We start from the raw sequence: 25,870 nt of genomic DNA, 5'->3' as shown, positions 1-25,870 counted from the left end.
CGACAGTGAGACACTCCCTCAGTACTGTCCCTCCGACAGTGAGACACTCCCTCCGTACTGTCCCTCCGACAGTGTGACACTCCCTCAGTACTGTCCCTCCGACAGTGAGACACTCCCTCAGTATTGTCCCTCCGACAGTGAGACACTCCCTCAGTACTGTCCCTCCGACAGTGAGACACTCCCTCAGTACTGTCCCTCCGACAGTGAGACACTCCCTCCGTACTGTCCCTCCGACAGTGAGACACTCCCTCAGTACTGTCCCTCCGACAGTGAGACACTCCCTCAGTACTGTCCCTCTGACAGTGAGACACTCCCTCAGTACTGTCCCCCTGACAGTGAGACACTCCCTCAGTACTGTCCCTCCGACAGTGAGACACTCCCTCAGTACTGTCCCTCCGACAGTGAGACACTCCCTCAGTACTGTCCCTCCGACAGTGAGACACTCCCTCAGTACTGTCCCCCTGACAGTGAGACACTCCCTCCGTACTGTCCCTCCGACAGTGAGACACTCCCTCAGTACTGTCCCTCCGACAGTGAGACACTCCCTCCGTACTGTCCCTCCGACAGTGAGACACTCCCTCAGTACTGTCCCTCCGACAGTGAGACACTCCCTCCGTACTGTCCCTCCGACAGTGAGACACTCCCTCAGTACTGTCCCTCCGACAGTGAGACACTCCCTCAGTACTGTCCCTCCGACAGTGAGACACTCCCTCCGTACTGTCCCTCCGACAGTGAGACACTCCCTCAGTACTGTCCCTCCGACAGTGAGACACTCCCTCCGTACTGTCCCTCCGACAGTGAGACACTCCCTCAGTACTGTCCCTCCGACAGTGAGACACTCCCTCCGTACTGTCCCTCCGACAGTGAGACACTCCCTCAGTACTGTCCCTCCGACAGTGAGACACTCCCTCCGTACTGTCCCTCCGACAGTGAGACACTCCCTCAGTACTGTCCCTCCGACAGTGAGACACTCCCTCAGTACTGTCCCCCTGACAGTGAGACACTCCCTCAGTACTGTCCCTCCGACAGTGAGACACTCCCTTAGTACTGTCCCTCCGACAGTGAGACACTCCCTCAGTACTGTCCCTCCGACAGTGAGACACTCCCTCAGTACTGTCCCTCCGACAGTGAGACACTCCCTCAGTACTGTCCCTCCGACAGTGAGACACTCCCTCAGTACTGTCCCTCCGACAGTGAGACACTCCCTCAGTACTGTCCCCCTGACAGTGAGACACTCCCTCAGTACTGTCCCTCCGACAGTGAGACACTCCCTCAGTACTGTCCCTCCGACAGTGAGACACTCCCTCAGTACTGTCCCCCTGACAGTGAGACACTCCCTCAGTACTGTCCCTCCGACAGTGAGACACTCCCTCAGTACTGTCCCTCCGACAGTGAGACACTCCCTCAGTACTGTCCCTCCGACAGTGAGACACTCCCTCAGTACTGTCCCTCCGACAGTGAGACACTCCCTCAGTACTGTCCCCCTGACAGTGAGACACTCCCTCAGTACTGTCCCTCCGACAGTGAGACACTCCCTCAGTACTGTCCCTCCGACAGTGAGACACTCCCTCAGTACTGTCCCTCCGACAGTGAGACACTCCCTCAGTACTGTCCCTCCGACAGTGTGACACTCCCTCAGTACTGTCCCTCCGACAGTGAGACACTCCCTTAGTACTGTCCCGCTGACTATGAGGAGCTGTGGTATCACTACAAAGGACAGTCGTCCTGTAGCTCTGTGTCATATCCCTGACTAGGACTTGAACCCTCAATCTTCTGTGATAATTTGAGGGCACTGAGTTACATCCACTGTTAACGATAACTTTGATGCCTTTGGCTCATCTCTATTCCCTCTGTGTATATTAACGGTGCGACGACTGTGTTTGTGCTTCGTTTCAGGATGACACCGAGCCATATTTCATTGGAATCTTTTGCTTTGAGGCAGGAATCAAAATAATTGCCCTCGGATTTGCTTTCCACAAAGGCTCCTACTTACGGAACGGTTGGAACATCATGGATTTTGTTGTGGTTCTGACTGGGTGAGTCTCAACCGTGTTGCCTTTTGTATTTTATTTGTGTTTGATGCTGGTGTTTGTTCCAGGCTGGCTTTGTACGTGTTTCCTCTCAGTGAAGATACGGAGGGTGTGGGGTGGAGCGCGATTTGAATAGAGCTCATGGGATCAGAAGTGTACAGGTTATGCAGAGAAAGGACCTGGGTGAGAGCTTCAAGACGCTGCAAGTGTTTGACAGGGTGGTGTGGAGAAGATACCTCCTCTTGTTTGGAAGAACAATAATTGGGATGGCCGTGCTTAAATCTGAGAGTACTGAGAACGTGGAGCTCGCTTCTGGTTCATAAGCGTGGGGCAGGGACGAGAACAGTGTAATATGATGAAACGTTTTTACCGAGCCTTGTCAATAAGGTGCACGCTGGGCGACGCACAGTGTGGGGGCCACAACCCTGACGGAAGGACACGCACACCTGAAAGCCCGCGCAAGTTGACGGTCCTTTTGCACGTAGGAGGCTGCCCAATCGACTCACTGCGCAATCGAGCTGCTGCATGTAGCGCGCTTGGCTCGTTCTCTCAATCAATCTGATACGGTATGGCTCCTAACAGGAATGACAGTGACGAGCTGCTTTGATGGCTTTTCAGGGAAAATTGGATCTACTGAGAAAGAGGATAGATAGGGTGTAATGAGAGGGATGAGAGGAGGCTTCTGTGGAATATAAGAATTAACTTGGACTTGCTGGGCTGAATGGCCTGTTTCTGTGTAATAAACTCTGCTCTTTGTGCTCTGTTGAGCGGTGGACTAATCCTAAATGTGGCAAAGTTCTGATGTTTCTTGGTCTTTGTGTTGGTTGGGAGTGAGCTGTCAGTCATTTCCTACTTAGTTGGCTATGGGTCTTTTGTGTTGACTCTGAGGTGCTGGCAGGGCTCTATGCTTTGAGCCTCTGATCAACAGCCAGGCAGGATCGGCCAGACAGTCTGGGATGAGATACAGGATCAGGTGATCTTTGTACCGATGACTCCCCCCTTCTCACCAAAGGAGTTCCTGAGAGGGAGAAGGAAGAGTAGACTATCAATGTGAAGTGCTTCTCCCAAACCCAAGGGTGCTTCTTTAGAGCTTGGCTTCCTTCAGTATTGCTGGGAGGGAATCTAGGTTCTCTTACTGCCATGAACAACTGTACTTAATCATATGCTGAAAGACCTCTCAAGATGCCTTTCAGTCAGAGGCCAGACTAAGAGTGGTCCTCCAGGTTCAGGGGTTCTTCTCAGGGCTGACAACCCTGACTCTTCAAATAAACAATTGTTACAGAAACAGCAATGAAGAGTCCCTCGATACAGACAGAGATGGAGGGGCTTCATTGAGCCGTAAACACCAGCGGAACAATAAGCAGTAAGTGCAAGATGTCAACGTCCTGATTGAATCGCCTTGTTTCCAACTCGATCGACAAAATCAATCGGGCTCCATTCCAGGCCTGGAGAGTCTTCCTTCTCCGAGCCTTCCTCTGAGTCTCCGAGTCGCTAGACTTGGAGGATGTGATGTCCTGGGCAGCTGATTGGGGATCAGAGCACACTGGAAATTCTACTACGTGGTGAAATGTGTTTCGCAAAGATATTTATCTGAAAATCAATCTCTAAATATAGTAAATTTGGAGATGTCCTCTCTTGGCTTCTACGTGGAAGATCCCCCATACACAGGTTCTGAAACTAGCTGTTTATGGGTTGAGAATCTTCCTCCCTTTATGATAATATCTACTTCAGTGATGTATCTGATAATGCCCCAGTAATTATTTTTTAAATTTAACATTATTAACACACACTAAATTCACCCATAATTTTAAGGGTGGTGACAGTACAAATCAATGATTCACTGGCAAAACGTACAGCGGATGTTGCTTTGCAGTTTTTCGAGTTGCAAAGCTATGATCTTTTATGGGCTAATTGGTGCAGGCCATAAACCATCAGTGGTTACCCTGTGCTTGGCCAAAATGATCCCCAAAACTGGGTTTCCACTTTGTCAGTGAGCGCTGTTCAGAATTCAAGCTTTTGTTTCATCCTGGCAGCTGGCTGGTTTGACTTTGTGGCGTCTTTGTATGCTACTGGCATCTCGCTGTGTATGGTACAGGATGCCAGGTTATTTTTGACGTGAATTATGAAAAAAAATGTCTCGTACAAGCAAGTTATTAATTGATGCTTCACTCTATACTTTGTCTTTTCAATGTCAGTGTGGTTCCTGATGCTCCCTTCCTGAATTTTCCAGATTGTCTTAAAGAACTGTTCAGTTAATAAAGTACTCTTCAAAGTGTAGTCACTGTTATAATGTAGGAAACAGTGGGCAATTAGCACCCAGTGAGACCCCACGCACAGCTATGGTAATATCACCAGATAATCTACTCAAATTACTTATCACATATACATCGAAACAGGCACGTGCGTCATTTGCGTTAATGACCATGGATGTGCAGGGGGCAGTCCGCAAACGTCACCACACGTTCAGATGCCAACGTAGCCTTCCCAAAATGTTCAATGCAACACAGCACACAAGTAACACCAAAAACAATAACAGAACAAGTCAACAACATCAAAGCAAGGCCCTTCCCTGCCCTCCCACCTTATCACACACACAGGCCTCCATCCCCGGACAGGAACAGATATCCTGTTTTGTTTTGGTGTTACTGAGTGAGTAATATATATTGAACCCTGGACACAAAGGAAAATTACATTTCTCGCCTTTGAAAAAAATGCACCTGGCTGCTTTAGGGAGAGCTGGCAGGGCCTCACATTTATCATCTCTTCAGGGGAAAGACATTTGAAACAGTACAGCACCTCCTCAATGCTGGGCTGAGTATCAGCCCAGATTCTCTTCTCATTTCCTGAGTTAGAGGGAAAGGTTTAATAGGTTAGGACTTTGTTCCCTAGAGCGTAGGAGAATGAAGGGAGATTTACTAGGACTATGCAAAATTCTGAGGGGTACAGGTAAGGTAAATACAAGCAGGCTTTTTCTACTGAGTTTGGGTGAGACTAGAACTGGAAGTAACGAGCTAAGGGTGAGAGGTGAAATGCGTACGCAGGTGTTGAGAGTGGGACAAGTGGCGGTGAAGTGTTGAATGCGGGTTCAATTTCAATCTGCTGCTTGTGCTTGGGAGGGTGCTTTGGAGTTCTGATGTTTCTGTCGTTCATTCTCTGGTGTTTCTGTGAAGAGTAAGAATTTCAGGTTGTATACTGTATACATCCTCTGATATTAGATTGAACAATTAGACCATTGAACCATTGAATATACAAGAGGAAATTGGATAAGTACGTGGGAGGACTATGGTTCAGGTGCAGTTCAAATGGTTCCATTTAATATCAGAGAATGTATATAGTATACAACTTGAAATTCCTACTCTTCAGAGACATCCACGAAAACAGAAGAAAACCCCAAAATGAACAACAGAAAAACGTTAGAATCCCAAAGACCTCCTCCCACCTCCCACACACAAGTAGCAGCAAAGCATCAACCTTCCCCACCCATTTCAGGAGAAAGCCTCAGTGCCCACCACCACCAAATAACAGCAAAGCTCCCAAAGAGAGACCGTGATCTGCAGTCCAACAAAAACCATTGTTTACCCAACAATTTGATATGCCACAGGCTCCTCCCTCCCTCCCTCTCTCTCACTTTCTGTCTCTCACTCTCTCATTAACAAGGGACAGAGAGGACCCCTTCCTTGATGGGACTAGGGACAATAGTTCAGCATGAGTAGATGGGCCAAAGGGCCTGTTTCTATACTGTAGTATTCCATGACTCTATCTCCTGGCTAAGGATTTTGGATCCACAACCTTATAACTCAGATGATAGAGAGAGAGAATAGTACCCATTGACGCAAAGCTGATACCAAAAGTAGCCGTTACTTGGGAAAAATGATTGCAGATCCCACTGGCAAAACCTTTATGGATTATTTTACAAACCGCTTATAGTTGCATGCATTATTTAGTGTGTCGGTTTCATGCACATTTGCCGAGACTGTGCCTTGCATTCTCTTCTGGCTTCAAGTTATTAAGGCTGGGAAGTAGGATTAAGCAGTGGTTACTGTGAATAAAGTACATCACGTCACTGGAATGAATGACCAGCTTCCATCACAATGCTACCACAAGCCAATTCCGGGGCGGGGCCTAGGACCGGAAACTACCTGCCCTGGGCCTCCAGGGCCTGACTGTGTGTGTGTGGGAGGATGTGGAATAGGTTTGTTTTCTGTTTGTGGTCTTGTTTAGTTGCTGTTGTTGCTTGTGTTCTGCTGAACACAGCAAGCATGCTATGTCAGCGCTGGGCAACACTTGCAGGCTGCCCCCAGCACATCGTTGGGTGCGTTGGTTCTAAATGCAGACAATGCATTCGACTGTTTCAATGTGCATGTGATAAATAAATCTGAATCCAAATCTAAAGCCATGAATTAATTTGTTAACTTGACCATTCTCATTTAATAAATGTCTCATACTTCTATAAAACACAGTTCATTATTTGAATTTGCGATGCTCTCACTCACTTTGATCTTAATTATTAACTCCTAACTTTGTCCAAGATAAAAAGCAAGCAGAGATCTTTTGGCTTCTCAGGCCTGTTCTTCCGCTCAGTGAGAAATGTCTGACCCCTATGCCTCATCCACTTCCCTGCCTGATCCTCATAGCTCCTGCTTTGTCTAAGCGTCTGTTCCTTGATTGACTGCACATCCCACAACCTCAGGGTTAGAGAATGACAATGATGTGAAGAATCAGAATCAGGTTTATTGTTACTGACATACACTAAGTGGCCACTTTATTAGGTACAGTACCTCCTGTACTTAATAAAATGGCCACTAACTCTATGTCCATTATCTTCTGCTGCCGTAGCCCATTCACTTCAAAGTTTGACATGTTGTGCATTCAGAGATGTTCTTCTGCACACCACTGTTATAATGTGTGGTTATTTGAGTTACTGTTGCCTTCCTGTCAGCTTGAACCAGTCTGGCCATTCTCCTCGGACCTTTCTCTTTAACAAGGCATTTCCACACAGAGAACTGCTGCTCACTGGATTTTTAAAAATTTTTCACACCATTCTCTGTAAACTCTAGAGACTGTTGTGCGTGAAAATCCCAGGAAATCAGCAGTTTCTGAGATACTCAAACCACCCCGTCTGGCACCAGCAATCATTCTACGGTCAAAGTCATTTAGATCACATTTCTTCCCCATTACGATGTTTGCTCTGAACAACAGCTGAACCTCTTGACCATGTCTGCAAGCTTTTATGTCTTGAGTTGCTGCATCATGAGTGGCTGATTAGATATTTGCATTAATGAGCAGATGTAGAAGTATGCCTAATAAAGAGGCCACTGTTTGTTGTTTTGCAGCAGCAGTACAGTATAAGACATTAAAATTACCATATGTTTGAAAAATAACTAATACAGAAGATGAATAATGAAACAGTGTTTATGGGTTTGAGGGACATTCAGAAATCTAATGGCAGAAGGGAAAAACCTGTTCCTAAAACGTTGAGTGTGGGTCTTCAGTGAAAATTGAAACAATAGGAAGGCATGTGCTGAATGGTGAGGATCCTTAATGATGGATGCTGCCTTCCTGAGGATCTTTTCGAAGATGTCCTCAGTGGTGAGGAGGTGCGCCTGTAATGGAGCTGGGTGAGTTTACAACCCTCTGCAGATCCTTACGTTCCTGTGCATTGGAGCCTCCATTTCAGACAGTGATGTAGCCAGTTAGAATCCGCTTCATGGTACATTGTAGAAATTTGTAAGACTTTGGTGACAGATCTCCTCTCCTAACGAGGAAGGGCTGCTGCCGTGCCTTCTCACCTTGTTGGTAATTAGCAGACTCCATGTCCTGATGCAACTCGCTCTCAGCTCTAGAATCTGATACCGGAGCACACAGCTTCCCAAATTCTGCCCTTCAGCCGCACTCAGTGTTCTTGCAGATTCCAGTAAGATCCCCTTTCAAGCTCCTAACCCACAGTGTAACCCATCCTACTCAAAACTCTCTTCAAAAACACAAGAGATTCAGCAGATGCTGGAAATCCAGTGCAACACATACGACATGGTGGAGGAACTCGACAGGTCAGGCAGCATCTATGGAGGGGAATAAACAGTTGACCTTTCAGGCCAAAACCCTTCATCAGTACTGACGATATTGGGTCTCAGCCTAAACTACCAACTGTCTGTTCCACTTTACAAATGCTACTGCACCTGCTGCGTTCCTCCACCATCCTGGGCGTTGCAACCTCCCAAAGCAGTCTAGAGTGTGTTTTCAGAGACTCCCGAGATGGAAATCTTCAGCAACACACAGAGAATGCTGGAAAAACTCAACAGATCAGGCAGCATCTACGAAAGGAAGTAAACAGTCACTGTTTTGGGATCTGAAAAGTTGACTATTTCCCTCCACAGATGCTGCTGCCTGCTTCTAGCATTATGTGTGTGTTGCTATGAAGTGTTTTAAAGTGAGGCCTTTGGAAGTGCAGTATTTAGCTGAACCCAGCCAGTTTCCACAAGTTCGACAACAAGAAGATTGCCAGACCTAGTGGTGTTGGCCACAAATAAAACGTTAGCCATCGGACACAGGGGAGGAGGGAGGGGACGTCCTCTAAGGATGGTGGTGAGGAGGAATTTCTTTTCTGGGGGTTGTGAATATTTGGAGCTCTGGGTGCAGGGGCCACGTCCACACAAACCTGAGGCTGGTTGTTGGCAAGCCAAGGGTTATGAGGAGCAGGCAGGAATGTAGAACTGAGGTAACCCTTCAGAACAGGCTTGAAGAGTCATGTGGCCGACTCCTTGCCCGTATCTCATCTTTGTGGAACCTTCTGCCTGGTTAAATTGGTTTAATATTGTCCCGTGTATTGAGGTACACTGAAAACCCATTGTTTTGGGTACCATGCAAACAGATCATTTCACCATTGGAGATAGTTAAAACAACAACTGGATGTAGAATATCATGTTACAGTTACAGAGAATATGCACTGAAGGCAGACAATAACATGCAAGGCCATGACAAAGTAGACTGCGAATAAGCCATACCACTGTTCTGGGGTACCAATCAATAGTCTTATGACATTGGCATGGAAGCTGTCCTTGAGCCTGATAGTACATGCTTTCAAGCTTTTGTATCTTCTGCCCTGTGGGAGGAAGGAGACGAGAGAATGTGCAGGGTGGGAGGGGTCTTTGATCATGTCGGCTGCTTTGCCAAGGCAGCAAGAAGTGTAGACAGAGTCCGTGAAGGGAGATTGGTGCCGTGACATGCTGTGTCCTCAGCTTTCTAAGCACAAGAGGTTCTGAAGATGCTGGGAGTCCAGAGTAACATTCACAAGATTCTGTAGTAACTTAGCAGATCAGGCAGCATCTACAGAGAGGAATAAACATTTGACCCTTCGGGCCAATGCCCTTGATGAGGGCCTTGGCCCAAAATGTAACTGTTTTTTCCATTCCATAGATGCTGCCTGGCCTGCTGAGTTCCCCCAGCATTGTGTGTGTCGTTATTACTCTACAACTCTCTGTAATTCAGAGGGAAGAGTGTGACCCACTAAACTACAACAGAAAGGCAACAATTTGCCCTGTTCTGCCTCTGGCATGCTTTGCGATTTGCTTCACATTCTTCACAGGTGAATAACTACACACAGGTCTATTTTTAGTTGTTGCAGTTGAGCCAATTCCACCTTCAGCAGAGGTCACAGACAGGACCATTTGGAGCCAGATTACACAGTGACTAATGGAGAGAGCCACAGTGTTCAGTGAATCAGAGTCACTACGGAGGAAGCAAACAAAATTGGAGTTAATGTTTCAGATTCTGTTTGTAGACCGGAGACATTCAGCAGTGCTTCCTGCTACCGATGCCCTCAGGACGGTCATCTCTGCCTTTCTTTGTTACCACTTGTCCTCTTTCATCAACTTTCTGTTAGGCTTCCCTGTAAGATTTCTCACATTGTATCTAATCGGCCAAAACAGAAGGCATCACAAACACAAGAAATCTGCAGATGCTGGAAATCCAGCACAACACAGGCAAAATGCTGGAGGAATTCAGCAGATGAGGCAGCATCTGAAGAAGAGGGTAAACAGTCAACGTTTCGGGTTGAGACCCTTCATCAGGACATCTATGTTGAAAAGTCCTGATGAAGGGTCCCGGCCGGAAATGTCGACCGTCTACTCTTTTCCATAAATGCTGCCTGGCCTGGTGAGCTCCCCCAGCATTTTGTGTGTGTTGCAAAGCAGAAGGCATTTTTTTCCACCCACTCAGCCAGGTCCCACAAGCACCCAATGGCAGGTCCGGCTTGTGTCGCTTTGTAATATGCAAACTTATATCATTTCTAATGGCATAGCAGCAGGCCATTCAGCCCATCGAGTCTGTGACAGCTCTCAGAGTCGCCTTTGCCTTTGCATTCCCCATCTTACTTCCCTGCGACATCTTCTCTCACACCAACTTATTAACTCTCCCAGATCCTTCAGCCACCCATAAACACTCCGTACAGTTTGCAGTACCCAATTCACCTCCCAGCATATTCTTTTGGTGTAGGGGTGATGGGAGAACCTACCCACATGGCTACAGGAAGAATGTGAAAACTTGGGTCAGCATGGTAGCATAGTGCTTAGCACACCAGTTTACAGTATAGGCAACCTAGGTTCAAATCCCACCAATGCCTGTAAGGAATTTGTATCTTCTCCCTGTGCCTGCATGGGATTCTTCCAGGTGCTCCAGTTGCCTCCCCAAGTCCAAAAACTGGTAGGTTAATTGGTCATCGCAAATTGTCCCATGATTAGGCTCGGGTTAAATTGGTGGTTGCCGGGCGACTGGAAAGGCCTATTCAATCGATCAATGAATAAATCCTAATCAATCAATCAATTAATAAATAAATCCACGTAAACAGCACCCGAGGTCAGAACTGAATCCTGGTGTTCGAACTGTGTGGCAGCAGCACCAATGATACTGGAGGGTTTTCTTTCCATTCATGAGTGTAGGCATCTGTGGCAAGACCAGCATTTAATGCCTTTCCCAAATTGCCCTTGAACTTGAGGCAATTTCGGTGGCAATTAAGCGTCAGGCAGTTTGACCTGAGTCTGGAGGTGTGCATGGAGTTGACTACAGTCTAGGGCGAATGACAGTCCAGTCATTTCATGCAAGAACTACCAGTTGAAGGAACTCGGCAAGTCAAGCGGCATCTGTGGGGAGGAAAGAAATTATCAGTGTTTCAGGTCAAAACCCTGTTTCGGGGCCTGAAATGTTGGCAATCCCTCCCACAGAGACTGCCTGGCCCGTTGAGTTCCTCCAGCAGATGGCCCATTGCCCTGGATTCCAACGTCTGCAGCCTCCTGTATCTCCATAATTTAATGGTCGCAGTTACTGGCACCAACTTCTTCATTCCATATTTAATTTACTGATTGACTTCAAACTCCAGACGACACTGCGGAGTGCTGGTAAGCAACGTCACCACTGTGCTATCAAACACCTGACAAGCCGCCTGCTTCCTGTGTGAATCAGAATCGGGATCAGGTTTAATATCACTGGCATATGTCAGAAAATTTGTTGACTATGCGGGCAGCAGTACAATGCAATATGTAATAAAGAGAGAAAAAACTGTGAGTTACACTATACCTATAAAAATAGTTAAATTAAGTATGTAGTGCAAAAATAGAAACTTAAAGAAAGTAGTGAGGTAATGTTGAAGGGTTCAATGTCCATTCAGAAATTGGATGGCAGAGAGGAAGAAGCTGTTCCTGAATCGTTGAGTGTGTGCCTGCAGGCTTCTGTACCTCCTTCCCGACGATAGCAATGAGGACAAGGAATGACCTGGGTGATGGGGGTCCCTAATGATGGAGGCAGCCTTTCTGAGGTGTCGCTCCTTGAAGATGTCCTTGATACTATGGAGGCTAGTGCCCGTGATGGAGATGACTCTCTGCAGCTCTGTGCAGTTGCCTCCCTGCCATACCATCTTGACGCTGCCCATAGGACCCCACAAGATTCTGGAGTCGCATTGTGAGACAGTGGTGGAGCGTCACTTTATCTGAAGGATGGCTACACAAGCGGTGTGCCAGTGGCTCAGCGCCACACCGAAACAGTATGTGCTCAGTGGGGCTCGAATCAATTCAGAAGCAAGGCTGCTGGCAGCTGAGCAAAGTGGCAGGCTAATGGAGGGATATTGATGGGTATATATATAGAATAATGGACACCTGCAAGTGAATTGTAGGAAGCATTCTGACTCTGTGTATGTGATAGTTTATATCTGGAATAATGGGTGCCCAGGAGTGATATACTGAGGGGTTCAAATTACCTTATTAACTATCTGAACATGTCACAAGCTGCTTCCGACTGATTGCAAGAACTTGCGACCTTGAGGTGGCTCCCGGATGTCAATCGTTTCCTGTTTAACGTATCCTGCAGTTGGTTCATGGGGTGAGGTTACTAAAAGCAAACAAGATGCTTCGTTGATGGCAGTTTCCCTGTGTGGACACTGTCAACTGATGCCCTGCGTGCGGCTGAGACTGGTGTCAGTGGAGAATAATAGATTGTCAGACAATTGGACTAAATTTATCTCTTGCAATTAGTTTTCCAGAAATAATTCTCGTTTATAAGAACGCTTTAAAACTCTTGCGCTGGGACCTCTACTTTGGCTCCTCTCCTGCATCTCATCCTACGGTGGCACTATCGTGGCATCAGATTCCTGCTGACCACATCAGAATCATGTTCAACATCGCTGATGTACTGTAGGCTGTGAAGCTTGCTGTTTTGTGGCAACAGTACAGTGCAGAACATAACAAAAGCTGTAAATTATAATTAAAGAAATACAAAAAATTTAAAAAGAGCAAATAAATAATGAGCTCATGGGTTCAATGTCCATTTAGAAATCTGCTGGCTGAGGGGAAGAAGCCGTTCCTGAAATGTTGAGTGTGTTTCTTCAGGGCTCTTTCTATATCTCCCTCTTGATGGTGGCACTGAGAAGCAGACGCAATGCCTGTCCTGAATCCCTCTGATGCCATCAGCATGCTTAAGGGCCCGTGCGGCCCGTGCGGCAGCAGCTGAGAAGTGGTATCATCCTCAGTCGGGCGGGAGGTACAGGAGCCTTCAGTCCCACACTGCCGGCTTCACGAATAGTACAGCCGTTGGGCTTCTGAACCAGAGTGCATATTTCACTCACCTCAAACCTAAACTGATTCCACAACCTGCAGGGTCACTTTCAAGGGCTCTACAATTCACATTCTCATTATTGGTTAATTTTTTTTTTATTTACACCATTTGCCTTCTTTTGGAATTTGGTTGCTTGTCAGTCGTTGTTTAAGTGTAGCTTTTCATGAGTTTATTATCAAAGAACGTCTTGTATACACTGGAATTTAGAAGGGTGAGAGGGGATCTGATTGAAACATATAAGATTGTTAAGGGATTGGACACGCTAGAGGCAGGAAACATGTTCCCGATGTTGGGGTGAGTCCAGAACCAGAGGCCACAGTTTAAGAATAAGGGGTAGGCCATTTAGAACGGAGTTGAGGAAAAACTTTTTCACACAGAGGGTTGTGGTTCTGTGGAATGCTCTGCCTCAGAAGGCAGTGGAGGCAAATTCTCTGGATTCTTTCAAGAAAGAGTTAGATAGAGCTCTTAAAGACAGCGGAGTCAAGGGATATGGGGAGAAGGCAGGAACAGGGTACTGATTGTGGATGATCAGCCATGATCACAGTGAATGGCAGTGCTGGCTCGAAGGGCCGAATGGCCTATTCCTGCACCTATTGTCTATTGTCTATGTCACCACATACCAACTACCCTGTGGTTCATAGTCATAGTCATACTTTATTGATCCTGGGGGAAATTGGTTTTCGTTACAGTTTAGTAGAACAACAGAATCGATGAAAAACTACGGATAACGACGGACAAATAACCAAAGTGCAAAAGAAGACATTGTGCAAATACAATAAAATGAATAAATAACAGGTAGAACATGAGTCTTCATTTTCCTGCAAGAAAATGAGATCTCAGAGTAGTGTACTTGATTGATACCCCTTCTACAAGCATCCAATCCCTCCACCACTGACCAACAGTTGCAGCAGTCTGTACTGTGTACAGGATGCACTGCAACAACACACCAAGTTCCTCAGGCAGCACGTTCCAGACCCACGACCACTACCATCTGGAAGGATGAGAACAGCAGATACCTGGGAACACCACCAGTTGGAAATCCCCCTCCATGTCACTCACCGTCCTGACTTGAAAAACATATTACCGTTCCTTCATTGTTGCTGTGTCAAAATCATGGAATTCCCTCCCTAACGCCGCTCAGGGGCTGCAGTTGTTCAAGAAGGCAGCTCTTCGCCACCTTCTCAAGGGCAACTAGGGATGGGCAGTAAATGCTGGCGTAGCTGGCAATGCCCACATCCCATAAATGAATAAATTTAAAAATAATATGGTAACATATACATACTTTAATTATAAATTTACTTTGAGAGGGATGGACATAAGTGATGAAACTGAAAGACTATAATGTACTTGGTTGACAGATGAAGTGTAGTTGTTCAAACTCATACTGGGGGTGTAGTGGACAGTGAGGAAGGCTATCATGACTTGCAGACGAAACTGGGCCGGCTGGAAAAAAATGGGCTAATAAATGGCAGATGGAATTTAATGTAGACAAATGTGAGGTTTTTCACTTTGGTAGGACTAACTAGCGTAGGTCTCACACACACTGAATGGTAGGGCACTGAGGAGTGTGGTAGAACAAAAGGGATACGGGAATACAGGTCCATAATTCATTGAAAGCGGTGTCACAGGGTAGATAGGATTGTGAAAAAAAAACATTTGACACGTTGCCCTGCATAAATCAAAGTACTGATAAATGAGTCCAGGAGATGGATGTTATGTTGAAATTGTATAAGACATTGGTGAGCCCTAATTTGGAGTATTGTATGTAGTCTTGGTCACCTACTGCAAAAGATGTAAATAAGGTTGAAAGAGTACAAAGAAAATTTACAAGGATTTTGCCGGGTCTGCAGATCCTGAGTTATATGGAAAAATTAAACAGGTTAGGACTTTATTCCTTAGAATGTAGAAGATTCCTTGGAATGAGTATAAGGGCACTTTATCTAAATGCCTTTAGTATTAGAAACAAGGTTAATGAACTTGTGGCACAGATCAGTACCAAGGCATATGATTTAGTGGCCATTACAGAAACCTGGTTGCAAGGTGGAGATGACTGGGAATTAAATATCCAAGGGTATCAGGTAATACAGAAAGATAGGCAGGAAGGCAGAGGAGGTGGGGTGGCGCTCTTGATTAGGGATGAGATCAGGGCGATTGTGAGAGACGATATAAGATCTACGGAGCAGAATGTTGAGTCCATCTGGGTAGAGATTAAGAATAGTAAAGGGGAAAAATCACTGCTGGGTGTTGTCTATAGGCCACCTAATAAAAATACTGCAGTGGCAGAGGCGATTAACCAAGAAATAACTGAAGCTTGTAAAGAACAGAATGGCAGTTGTCATGGGGGATTTTAACTTCCACATAGACTGGGTGAATCAGATTGGTCAAGGAAATCTTGAGGAGGACTTCATAGAATGCATCTGCGATGGCTTTCTTGAGCAGCATGTTAGTGAACCTACAAGGGAGAATACTATCTTAGGTCTAGTCCTGTGCAATGAGACAGGAAAGATTAACGATCTTGTAGTCAGAAATCCTCTTGGAAAGAGTGATCATAGTATGATTGAATTTCGCATACAGATGGAGGATGAAATAGTTAGATCTAAAAGTAGTATATTACGCTTGAACAAGGGAGACTACAACGGGATGAAGGAGGAGTTGGCTAATGTGGATTGGGAGCACAGGCTATTTGGTAGGACAGTTGAGGAACAGTGGAATACTTTCAAAGAGATTTTTCACAGTGCTCAACAGAAGTATATTCCAGTCAAAAGTAAGGACAGTGAGTGTGGGGAGAGCCAGCTTTGGATAACTAAGGAAATAAAAGATAGTATCAAATTAAAAGCTCGTGTACAAAGTCGCAAAGAGTAGTGGGAGACTGGAGGATTGGGAAAACTTTAAAAAGCAACAGAGAACAACTAAATAAGAAATAAGGAAAGGGAAGAGAGTATGAAAGTAAATTAGCGCAAAATATAAAAACAGATAGCAAAAGTTTTTATAAATATATAAAGCAGAAGAGGGTGGCTAAAGTCAACGTAGATCCCTTGGAAGATGATAAGGGGAGATTGATATCAGGTGATAAGGAATTGGCTGAGGCATTGAACGACTATTTTGTGTCGGTCTTCACGGTGGAGGACACGTCTAATATGCCAAAGAAGGATGTTATGGATGAAATGGGAGGTGAGGACCTCAATAAAATCACTGTCACTAATGAGATCATGATGAGAAAACTAGAGGGCCTGAAGGTAGATAAGTCCCCTGGTCCTGATGGAATGCATCCCAGGGTGCTGAGGGAATTGGCAGAGGTTATAGTAGATGCGTTAGCAATCATTTACCAAAACTCTCTCGACTCTGGGCAGGTCCCGTTGGATTGGAAGACAGCAAATGTCAAGGCACTTTTTAAAAAAGGATATAGGCAAAACAGGGGTAACTATAGGCCAGTTAGCTTACGTCTGTAGTTGGGGAAATGCTTGAAGCTGTCATTAAGGAAGAAGTAGTGAAATATTTAGAAAGGAGTGGTTCCATTAGACAGACGCAGCATGGATTCAGAAAGGGCAGGTCCTGTTTGACAAACTTACTGGAGTTCTTTGAGGACATAATGAGTGCAGTGGATAGAGGGGAACAGGTGGATGTTGTATACTTGGATTTACAGAAGACGTTCAATAAGGTGCCGCATAAGAGACTTATAAATACGATACGGATGCATGTGTCGGAAGAAGTGTATTGGCATGAATAGTGGATTGGTTAACCGATAGAAGGCAGAGAGTTGGTATAAATGGGTGTTTCTCCAGCTGGTAGTCAGTGGTGAGTGGGGTGCTGCAGGGGTCGGTGCTGGGCCCGCAGCTGTTTACCATTTACATTGATGATTTGGAAGAGGGGACTGAGTGTAGCATAGCAAAATTTGCTGATGACACTAAACTGAGTGGAAAAGCAAATTGTACAGAGGATGTGAAGAGTCTGCAGAGGGATATAGATAGGTTAAGTGAGTGGGCCAAGGTCTGGCAGATGGAATACAACGTGGGTAAATGTGAGATCATCCACATTGGAAGGAATAAGTAGAAGAGCAGATTATTATTTAAATAGTGAAAGATTGCAGCATGCTGTTGTGCAGAGGGACTTGGGAGTGCTTGTTCATGAATTGCAAAAAGTTGGCTTGCAGGTACAACAGGTTATTAAGAAGGCAAACGGAATGTTGGCCTTCATTGCTAGAGGGATTGAATTCAAGAGCAGGGAGGTCATGATGCAACTATACGGGGTACTGGTGAGGCCGCACCTGGAGTACTGTGTGCAGTTCTGGTCTCCACACTTGAGGAAGGATATATCGACTTTGGAGGCAGTGCAGAGGAGGTTCACCAGGTTGATTCCAGGGAAGAAGGGGTTAACCTATGAGGAGAGATTGAGTCGCCTGGGACTATACTCTCTGGAGTTCAGAAGAATGAGAGGGGATCTTACAGAAACATACAAAATTTTGAAAGGGATAAGATAGAAGTAGGAAAGATGTTTCCATTGGTAGGTGAGACTAGAACTAGGGGACATTGCCTCAAGATTCAGGGGAGAAGATTTAGGATGGAGATGAGGAGAAACTGTTTTTCCCAGAGAGTGGTGAATCTGTGGAATTCTCTGCCCAGGGAAGCAGTTGAGGCTCCTTGCTAAGTATATTTAAGATACGGTTGGATAGATTTTTACATAGTAAGGGAATTAAGGGTCATGGGGAATAGGCAGATAGATGGCGTTTACGGACAGATCAGCCATGATCTTATTGAATGGCGGGGCAGGCTCGATGGACCAGATGGCCTACTCCTGCTCCTATTTCTTATGTTCTTTTTGAGAGGAGATTTGATAAAGGTATACAAAATTATAAGGGATGGAGGTAGGATAAATGTAAACCGGCTTTTTCTACTGAGGTTGGGTGAGACTACAACCAGAGGTCATGGGTTAGGGGTGAAAGGTGAAAAGTTTAAGGGGAACGTGAGGGGAAGCTTTTTCGCTCAGAAGGATGTGAGAGTGTGGAATGAGGTGCCAGCACAAGTGGTGCACGTGAGCTCAGTTTCAACAGTTAAGAGAAGTTTGGCTGAGAGCATGGGGGTATGGAGGCCTGTGATACTGGTGCAGCTCAAAGGAAGTATGCAGCTGAAATAGTTCGAAGGGCCTGTTTCAGTGCTCTACTTCTCTATGACTTTATGAATCCATGTGGGACTTCAGTGCCTTAGACAAAGTTCAAAGGTCAGAATGGGACAGCTGTTGTAAACAAAAGTGGCGGGCAGCCAGAAACTTGCAAATTGTTGGACATATTCTGAAAAGCAGTACACCCAATGTGTCCAGGATCGTACCTGGCCAAAGTTCGGTAACTCTGGACGAGTTACCAAATGTGCTGCAGCCCCATTGGCATCGATGGATTTGTATCCCAGCATGAGTGCACGTTCAAGTGAAAGGGAAAGTAGCAGTAGAAAGCAAAATATGGAGACATTAGTCACACAGTCCTGTGCATGATCTCGTGTACCAACCATTAAAAACCATCAGTCATCACAGTGTGTGCCCATCTGCTGGTGTGACTATCAGAGCATTCATACTGTGTTGATGCATCCTTCCAGCATTGCAGAGCTGTGTGCCTTCAGATCCTACCCACGAGCTTCTTGTCCTAACTGTGTGAGAGAGCCTGCTGTCTCCAGCCCCTGGAGACACTGATGACTGTGAGCTTGTGCTAATGATACTGGCAGGCTGGCTTCCAACACACAGTCCCCACGCTCACATCCGAAGCTTGGCCCGGCTTCTTGAAAACCCTGTTCTGTTATTTTTCACAGGTTTCATTACGTTTGTCTGTGTGTAATCTACAGTAAAGGGGGGGGGGCTTAGATAATGTGAGAAAATAGCTTAATTTAGGCTGTATTGTCTGTAGCCCCTGTGAGCTCAGAGTGAGTGAAATATGAGGCAGTCACTCTCCCTCCCCCAGCCGTTGTTATGCTGACCTTGCTGGGCTGGAAGGCAAAGGAAACTGGGGACTGAGCTGAGGCCCAGACGGCCAAAGTGGGGAGTATTTTTTTGGTCACTAGTGGTGTCCTTTTTGTATTTCAGAGAGATTAGGGGAACAAAAATCAACGGAAGGAGACAGGGAAGATAATGGGCGAGCGTGACAGCATTCACAGTGCTCCGCGCCCTTGTAGTCACCTTGGCGAGCCTACCATCTGTCTTGCCTCTGTGTCATTAGGAAATGCTGCGACTACACACGATCAGCAAAGGGATACTTTTACTTCCCATTTCATGCACCGTTCCCCCCCCCGCCCCCGCCCCCGCCAACTAAGGCATTCAGATGAAGTAATTAGTAAGAAATTGCCAGCGCTTGGGGGAGGGCGATGGGGTGGTTAGTGGGCAGTGATAGATAGCCTGTTTCGAAACTGCATCATAAGGAGGCAGATTCATGCCTTCAGATCCAGATGGCAGATCACCTACCACCCCACCAGCCTCCACTTCCAGGGCATAATTCTCCGTAACTTCTGCCATCTCCAATGAGATTCAACCACCAAGCTCATCTTTCCCTCCCCCCCCCCCACTTTCTGCTTTCCGCAGGGATCGCTCCCTATGCAACTCCCTTGTCCATTCGTCCCTCCTGGCACATCTACACCTGCTCCTATGCCCCCTCCCTCACTACCTTTCAGGGCCCCAAACAGCCCTTCCAGGTGGGGCGACACTTCACCTGTGAGTCTGTTGGGGTCATATCCTGTGTTTGGTGCCTCCGGGGTGGCCTCCTGTATATCGGTGAGACCCAACGTAGATTGGGAGACCTCTTCGCCAAGCACCTACGCTCCGTCCACCAGAACAAGCGGCATCTCCCAGTGGCCACCCATTTTAATTCCACTTACCATTCCCATTCTGACATGTCTGCCCATGGCCTCCTCTGCTGTCACGATGAGGCCACACATGAGTTGGAGGAGCAACACCTCATATTCTGTCTGGGTAGCCCTCAACCTGATGGCGTGAACAGCGATTTCTGAAACGTCTAGTAATGCCCACTTGCTTCACCATTCCCCATTCCTATTTCCCTCTCTCACCACATCTCCTTACCTGCCCACACCTCCCCTTTCCCTTTCTTCTGTGATCTTCGGCCCTCTCTTGTCAGATTCCCCCTTCTCCAACCCTGTATCTCTTTCATCAATTGACTTCCCCAGCTCTTTACTTCACCCCTCCCCGTCTCCCCGGTTTCACCTATCACCTACCACCTTGTACTTCTTCTTCCCTTACCCCCACCTTCTTACTCTGACTTCTCATCTTTTTTCTCCAATCCCGATGAAGGGTCTTGGTCCGAAACGTCGACTGTACTCCTTTTTCCACATTTACTGCCTGGCCTGCTGAGTTTCTCCAGTATTTTGTGTGTGTTGCTGGGATTTCCAGCTTCTGCAGATTTTCCCTTGTTTGTGATACATACCAAAGAGGGCATGTTCCAGCTGTGCATTCCCCGGGATAGACCCCAGCGAGGGTACCATGCCTTAGGAAAGAGGTACTGGCAGCAGATCACCACGCAGTCGCAGGGTTATAGAGTCAGAGGGCCATACAATACAGAAATAGGCCTTTCAGCCCATTTTGTGCATTGCCGTCCTTCTCGCCCATCTACACGAATCCCATTTACATCAGGACTGTGTCATTCTGTGGCCTGTCTCTTCAAGTGTCTGTCCAAAGGTCTCAATCATAGTGATGAGCCTGAATCCACCATCTCCTGTGCCAGCATCGAGCTCCATGTAAAGTAAAAATGCCCATGAGATTGCCTTTCCTACCACCTCTTGTTTTGATACCCCTACAGCGGGTAAAGGAGATTGACCATTATTGGATCACCCATTGGCCTCCTTTGCCCCGGGGAAACAAGCCAGCCTGTCCAGCTTACCCATGTAACTAATGACCCCTAACAAGAGAAAATCAGCAGGTGCTGGAAATCCAAGCAACACACTCAAACTGCTGGGGGAACTCAGCAGGTCGGACATTATCTATGGAAAAGAGCAAACAGTCGATGTTTCAGGCAGAGACCTGATGAAGATCTCCAGCATTTTGCGTGTGTTGCTCAGCAGCCCCCTAATCCAGGCAGGATTTCCTCTGCACTCTCTCCAGCCCAACCTCGTCACTACAATGATGTGGCAAGCAAAATGGCTCCCAGCATTCCAAACGTGGTTCAACCCGTGTTTTGTTGCAGCATACCAACCCATCTGTTGCTGACCTTTGAAGGCAAACGTGCCTAATGTTTTGTTCACCATCCTGTTGAATTGTGTTATCATTTCCTGTGAACTATAGGCTTTGTCTCCTGGCTCTTTTCTGTTCATCAATATTCCTGAACACCTTCAACTGAGTGTGTATACCCAACCCTATGTGACCCCCACAACGTGTTAGGGGAGAGTCAGTAAATTCTCAGAGGGTTGCACTCAACCAACTTCTTCATGGACACTAGCTATCCCACCACTGAGGACATCTTCAAAAGGCGATTGCTTAAAATGGTAGCAGCCATCATAAATAACATGGGGCATGCCCTCTCCTCGTTACTGCCACCAGAGAGCAGCCTGAAGACACACACTCAATGTTTTAGAAACAGCCCCTTCCCCTCCGTCGTCAGATTTCTGAATGGGCAATGAGCCAATGAACTCATTTGCCTCACTATTCTGGCTCACTTTTTGCATTACTTGTTTAATACATGCAGTATTTCTCACTGTAATTAATAGGATATTTTATGTACTGCCACAGAACAACAAGTTTCATGACATAAGGCAGTAATAACAAAGCTAATTCAGACTGTTTATTCTCTTTGAAGTTAGAACATTCAGCCTGAATAAATTTTAATCTTTATTTTGGGAGAATGGTAAGGATGATGAAGGAAAACAAGTTTCTGCTGGCTCTGGAGTCAGTGGCAGAGTCTAAAAGTTATAATAAAGTTCAGCAGGATGTTGTTATGCAGGAGGTGGTAGAGATTTGGAATTCTATTCCAAGAAGGCAGGTAATGGCCGTATGACGCCAAGTGAAATGGGGTAAGGAATTGTGTCAGGAACCATTATTTGCCAATATGGAAGAGACAAGCCACTGAGGTGAGCAATAGCATATAAATAAAAACCTCTGCTCATCAATAATATATTCATTCACCACAAATGAACCTGCATACTTCACTTCAGAGCACCTTGAGTAACTTGACGTGGACGGGTGTGACCAGCTGCTGTCATTCTCCACAGATTTTAGTTGGAACAACCCAAATGCCTCTGTTGCTAAAGGAAATATCACATGTCAAAAGCTTGTAAGTCCAAGGCCAAGGCAAGCAACTGCAGTGAAAGTTTAAAACAGAACTTCAATCCAACAGTGAGGAATTGACATTGTACCGAGTCTGTACATGGATAGATGGACAGGTACACGGATGAGATGGACAGGTACACGGATGAGATGGACAGGTACACGGATGAGACGGACAGGTACATGGATAGATGGACAGGTACGTGGATGAGATGGACAGGTACGAAGATGAGATGGACAGGTACATGGATAGATGGACAGGTACATGGATGAGATGGACAGGTACACGGATGAGATGGACAGGTACGAAGGTGAGATGGACAGGTACATGAATAGATGGACAGGTACATGGATGAGATGGACAGGTACGAAGATGAGATGGACAGGTACATGGATAGATGGACAGGTACATGGATGAGATGGACAGGTATGAAGATGAGATGGACAGGTACATGGATAGATGGACAGGTACACGGATGAGATGGACAGGTACATGGATAGATGGACAGGTACATGGATGAGATGGACAGGTACAAAGATGAGATGGACAGGTATATGGATAGATGGACAGGTACATGGATGAGATGGACAGGTACACGGATGAGATGGACAGGTACGAAGATGAGATGGACAGGTACGAAGATGAGATGGACAGGTACATGGATAGATGGACAGGTACATGGATGAGATGGACAGGTACGAAGATGAGATGGACAGGTACATGGATAGATGGACAGGTACATGGATGAGATGGACAGGTACACAGATGAGATGGACAGGTACATGGATGAGATGGACAGGTACACAGATAGGTGGACAGGTACATGGATGAGATGGACAGGTACACGGATAGATGGACAGGTACACGGATGAGATGGACAGGTACACGGATGAAATGGACAGGTACACGGATGAGATGGACAGGTACACGGATGAGATGGGCAGGTACACGGATGAGATGGGCAGGTACATGGATGAGATGGACACGTGCATGGATAGATGGACACGTGCATGGATAGATGGACAGGTACATGGATAGATGGACAGGTACACGGATGAGATGGACAGGTGCACGGATGAGATGGACAGGTACACGGATGAGATGGACAGGTACATGGCTAGATGGACAGGTACATGGATGAGATGGACAGGTACATGGATGAGATGGACAGGTACACGGATAGATGGACAGGTACACGGATGAGATGGGCAGGTACACGGATGAGATGGACAGGTACATGGCTAGATGGACAGGTACACGGATAGATGGACAGGTACATGGATGAGATGGACAGGTACACAGCTAGATGGACAGGTACATGGCTAGATGGACAGGTACATGGATAGATGGACAGGTACATGGATGAAAGTGGTGTGGAGGGCTGTGGTCCTGATGCAGGTAGATGAGACTACACAGAACAACAGGTTGGTGGTGTGGGCTAGATGGGCCGAAAGGCCTGTTTCTGTGCTGTGGTGACTTATGACTTTCTGCCACAAGCAACAGCCAGACATCTGAGTAGAGTTGCTGATTAATCAACAATGCATGGACCTGTGGATAGATACCACTGCAGATACAAACAGTAGATATTTATACTTGCAGTATTGTTGATGGAAACCACCCAACTGAAAACTTACACTGGTGCAGTTTGAGACTAGGATCTTGCATTTTCCACTATGTTTTTTGACAATGTAAAAATAAAGCTTACAAAGAACTTACATACTAAATACTTTTTCCTTTTAAGTTGGTTCCAAAGTTAGGGCAGCAGGAATAATGGTGGAACACAATGGACAGTGAGTACAGATATCTGACTAGTGAACTTTGATGGCTGAGGCAGCTGAGAAGGTGGGGGGAGGGGAAGGAGGCTAGCTGGAAGGTGAGAGGTGAAGCCAGGTGTTGTGGGGGGAAGAGGTAAAGGGCTGGAGAGGAAGGAATTTGATAGGAGAGGAGAGTAGACCACAGGAGAAAGGGAAGAAGGAGGGGGCCTATGGGGAGTTGATAGACTGGTGAGAAGAGGTGAAGGTTCAGAGTTGGGGATAGAGGAGGGTTGGGGAAAATTGCTTTTACCAGTAGGAGAAGTCAATATTCATGGGAAAGGCAGAGGTGGGAGAGAACGAGGTAAAGACATGTTTAGTGGTAAGATCCCTTTGGAGATGGCGGAGGTTGCCAAGGGTAATGTGTTAGATGCGGAGGCTTACGGGCTCATAGTAATACTATCACTGTTAAAGCAGCAGGAAGATGGGGTGAGCATGGATGCTTGGGAAATGGAGGAGATGTGGGTGAGGCAGCATTAATAGTGGAGGGAAGGAAACCCCATTCTTTGAAGATAAGTTCTTTGACAAAACATTGTACTCAGGAACTGTGTTACCCAGGTTCTGATTCCTTGCCCCACACTTACAATTTTCAACTATTTATAACAATTTAAACTAAGCTGGATTTTCTGCACAACAATGTTAAACAAGGATTTTACTTGAAAGTTAGTCTGTTTGCTGCTGTTACTGCTGGTAGGCCATCGATGCCTTATGATGTCTTTGTGGGAGTGGAGGGATTTGTCGTGCGTCACAGGCATCTGACATTATGTAATACTTGCTCACTTATCACATGTTGGCCTCCTTTATCCTTCAGGACCCGGCTGTCTTAAAGAATGTGGCCATTAACCTGGCGCAGGTTGAATGTTTCTAGAGTTCACTCATACACGTCAGAAACATAGAACATAGAACATAGAACAGTGCAGGCTCTTTGGCCCACTGTGCTGTGCTGACTCTTTTTAACCTATCCAAGGCCAGTCAGTATACAGGAGGGAGACTGGAAACCTGGCTGAGTGTTGTCATAACAACAACCTCCACTCAATCTCAGCCAGACCGAGGAACTGATATAAACCAGGAGAGGGAAACCAGAGGTCCATGAGCCAGTGCTCATCGGAGGACCAGAGGTAGAAAGGGTTAGCAGCTTCAAATTCCTGGCTGTAACTGTTTCAGAGGACGTGTCCTAGGCTCCGCATGTCAGTGTATTGCGATGAAGGTACAGCAATGCATCTGTTTCCTCAGGAGTGTTGGGAAATTCGGCATGACATCTAAAACTTTGACAAACTTCTGTAGATGTGTAGTGGGGAGTATCTTGACTGTCTGTGTCACAGCCTGGTATGGAAACATCAATGCTTTTGAATGGAAAACCCTGGAAAAAGTACTGGATTCAGCCCAGTACATCACGGGAAAGCCTTCCCAACCATTGAGCACATCCACATGAAACGTTGTCGTAGGAAAGCAGCATCCATCATCAGAGATCCTCACCACCCAGGCCACGCTCTCTTCTAGTGCTGCCATCAGGTAGAAGGGACAAGAGCCTCAGGACTATCGCTACCAGGTTCAGGAACAGTTACTACCCTTCAACCATCAGGCTCCTAAACAAAAGGGGATAACTAAACTCACTTCACTTGCCCCATCTTTGAAATGTTTTCACAACCAGTAATCTCACTTTAGGGATTATTTATCTTGTTATCTCA

The 25,870-nt window shown here is 46.3% G+C and overlaps 1 protein-coding gene across 1 annotated transcript in view; it reads left to right on the top strand.

Moving 5' to 3' along the window:
* Positions 1–25,870, top strand: part of LOC134339471 (voltage-dependent P/Q-type calcium channel subunit alpha-1A-like) — a 607,837-nt gene that overhangs the window by 169,355 nt on the left and 412,612 nt on the right. Inside the window, exon 4 of the mRNA XM_063036009.1 lies at positions 1,897–2,036. Coding sequence (XP_062892079.1) covers positions 1,897–2,036 — 140 coding nt within the window. The remainder of the gene's footprint in view (positions 1–1,896; positions 2,037–25,870) is intronic.

This window comes from Mobula hypostoma, chromosome 29 (assembly GCF_963921235.1).
Source record: "Mobula hypostoma chromosome 29, sMobHyp1.1, whole genome shotgun sequence".
Lineage (NCBI taxonomy): Eukaryota > Metazoa > Chordata > Chondrichthyes > Myliobatiformes > Myliobatidae > Mobula > Mobula hypostoma.
The sequence above is the reverse complement of the archived record's forward strand: the minus strand, read 5'-3'. Positions and strand labels throughout refer to the sequence as shown.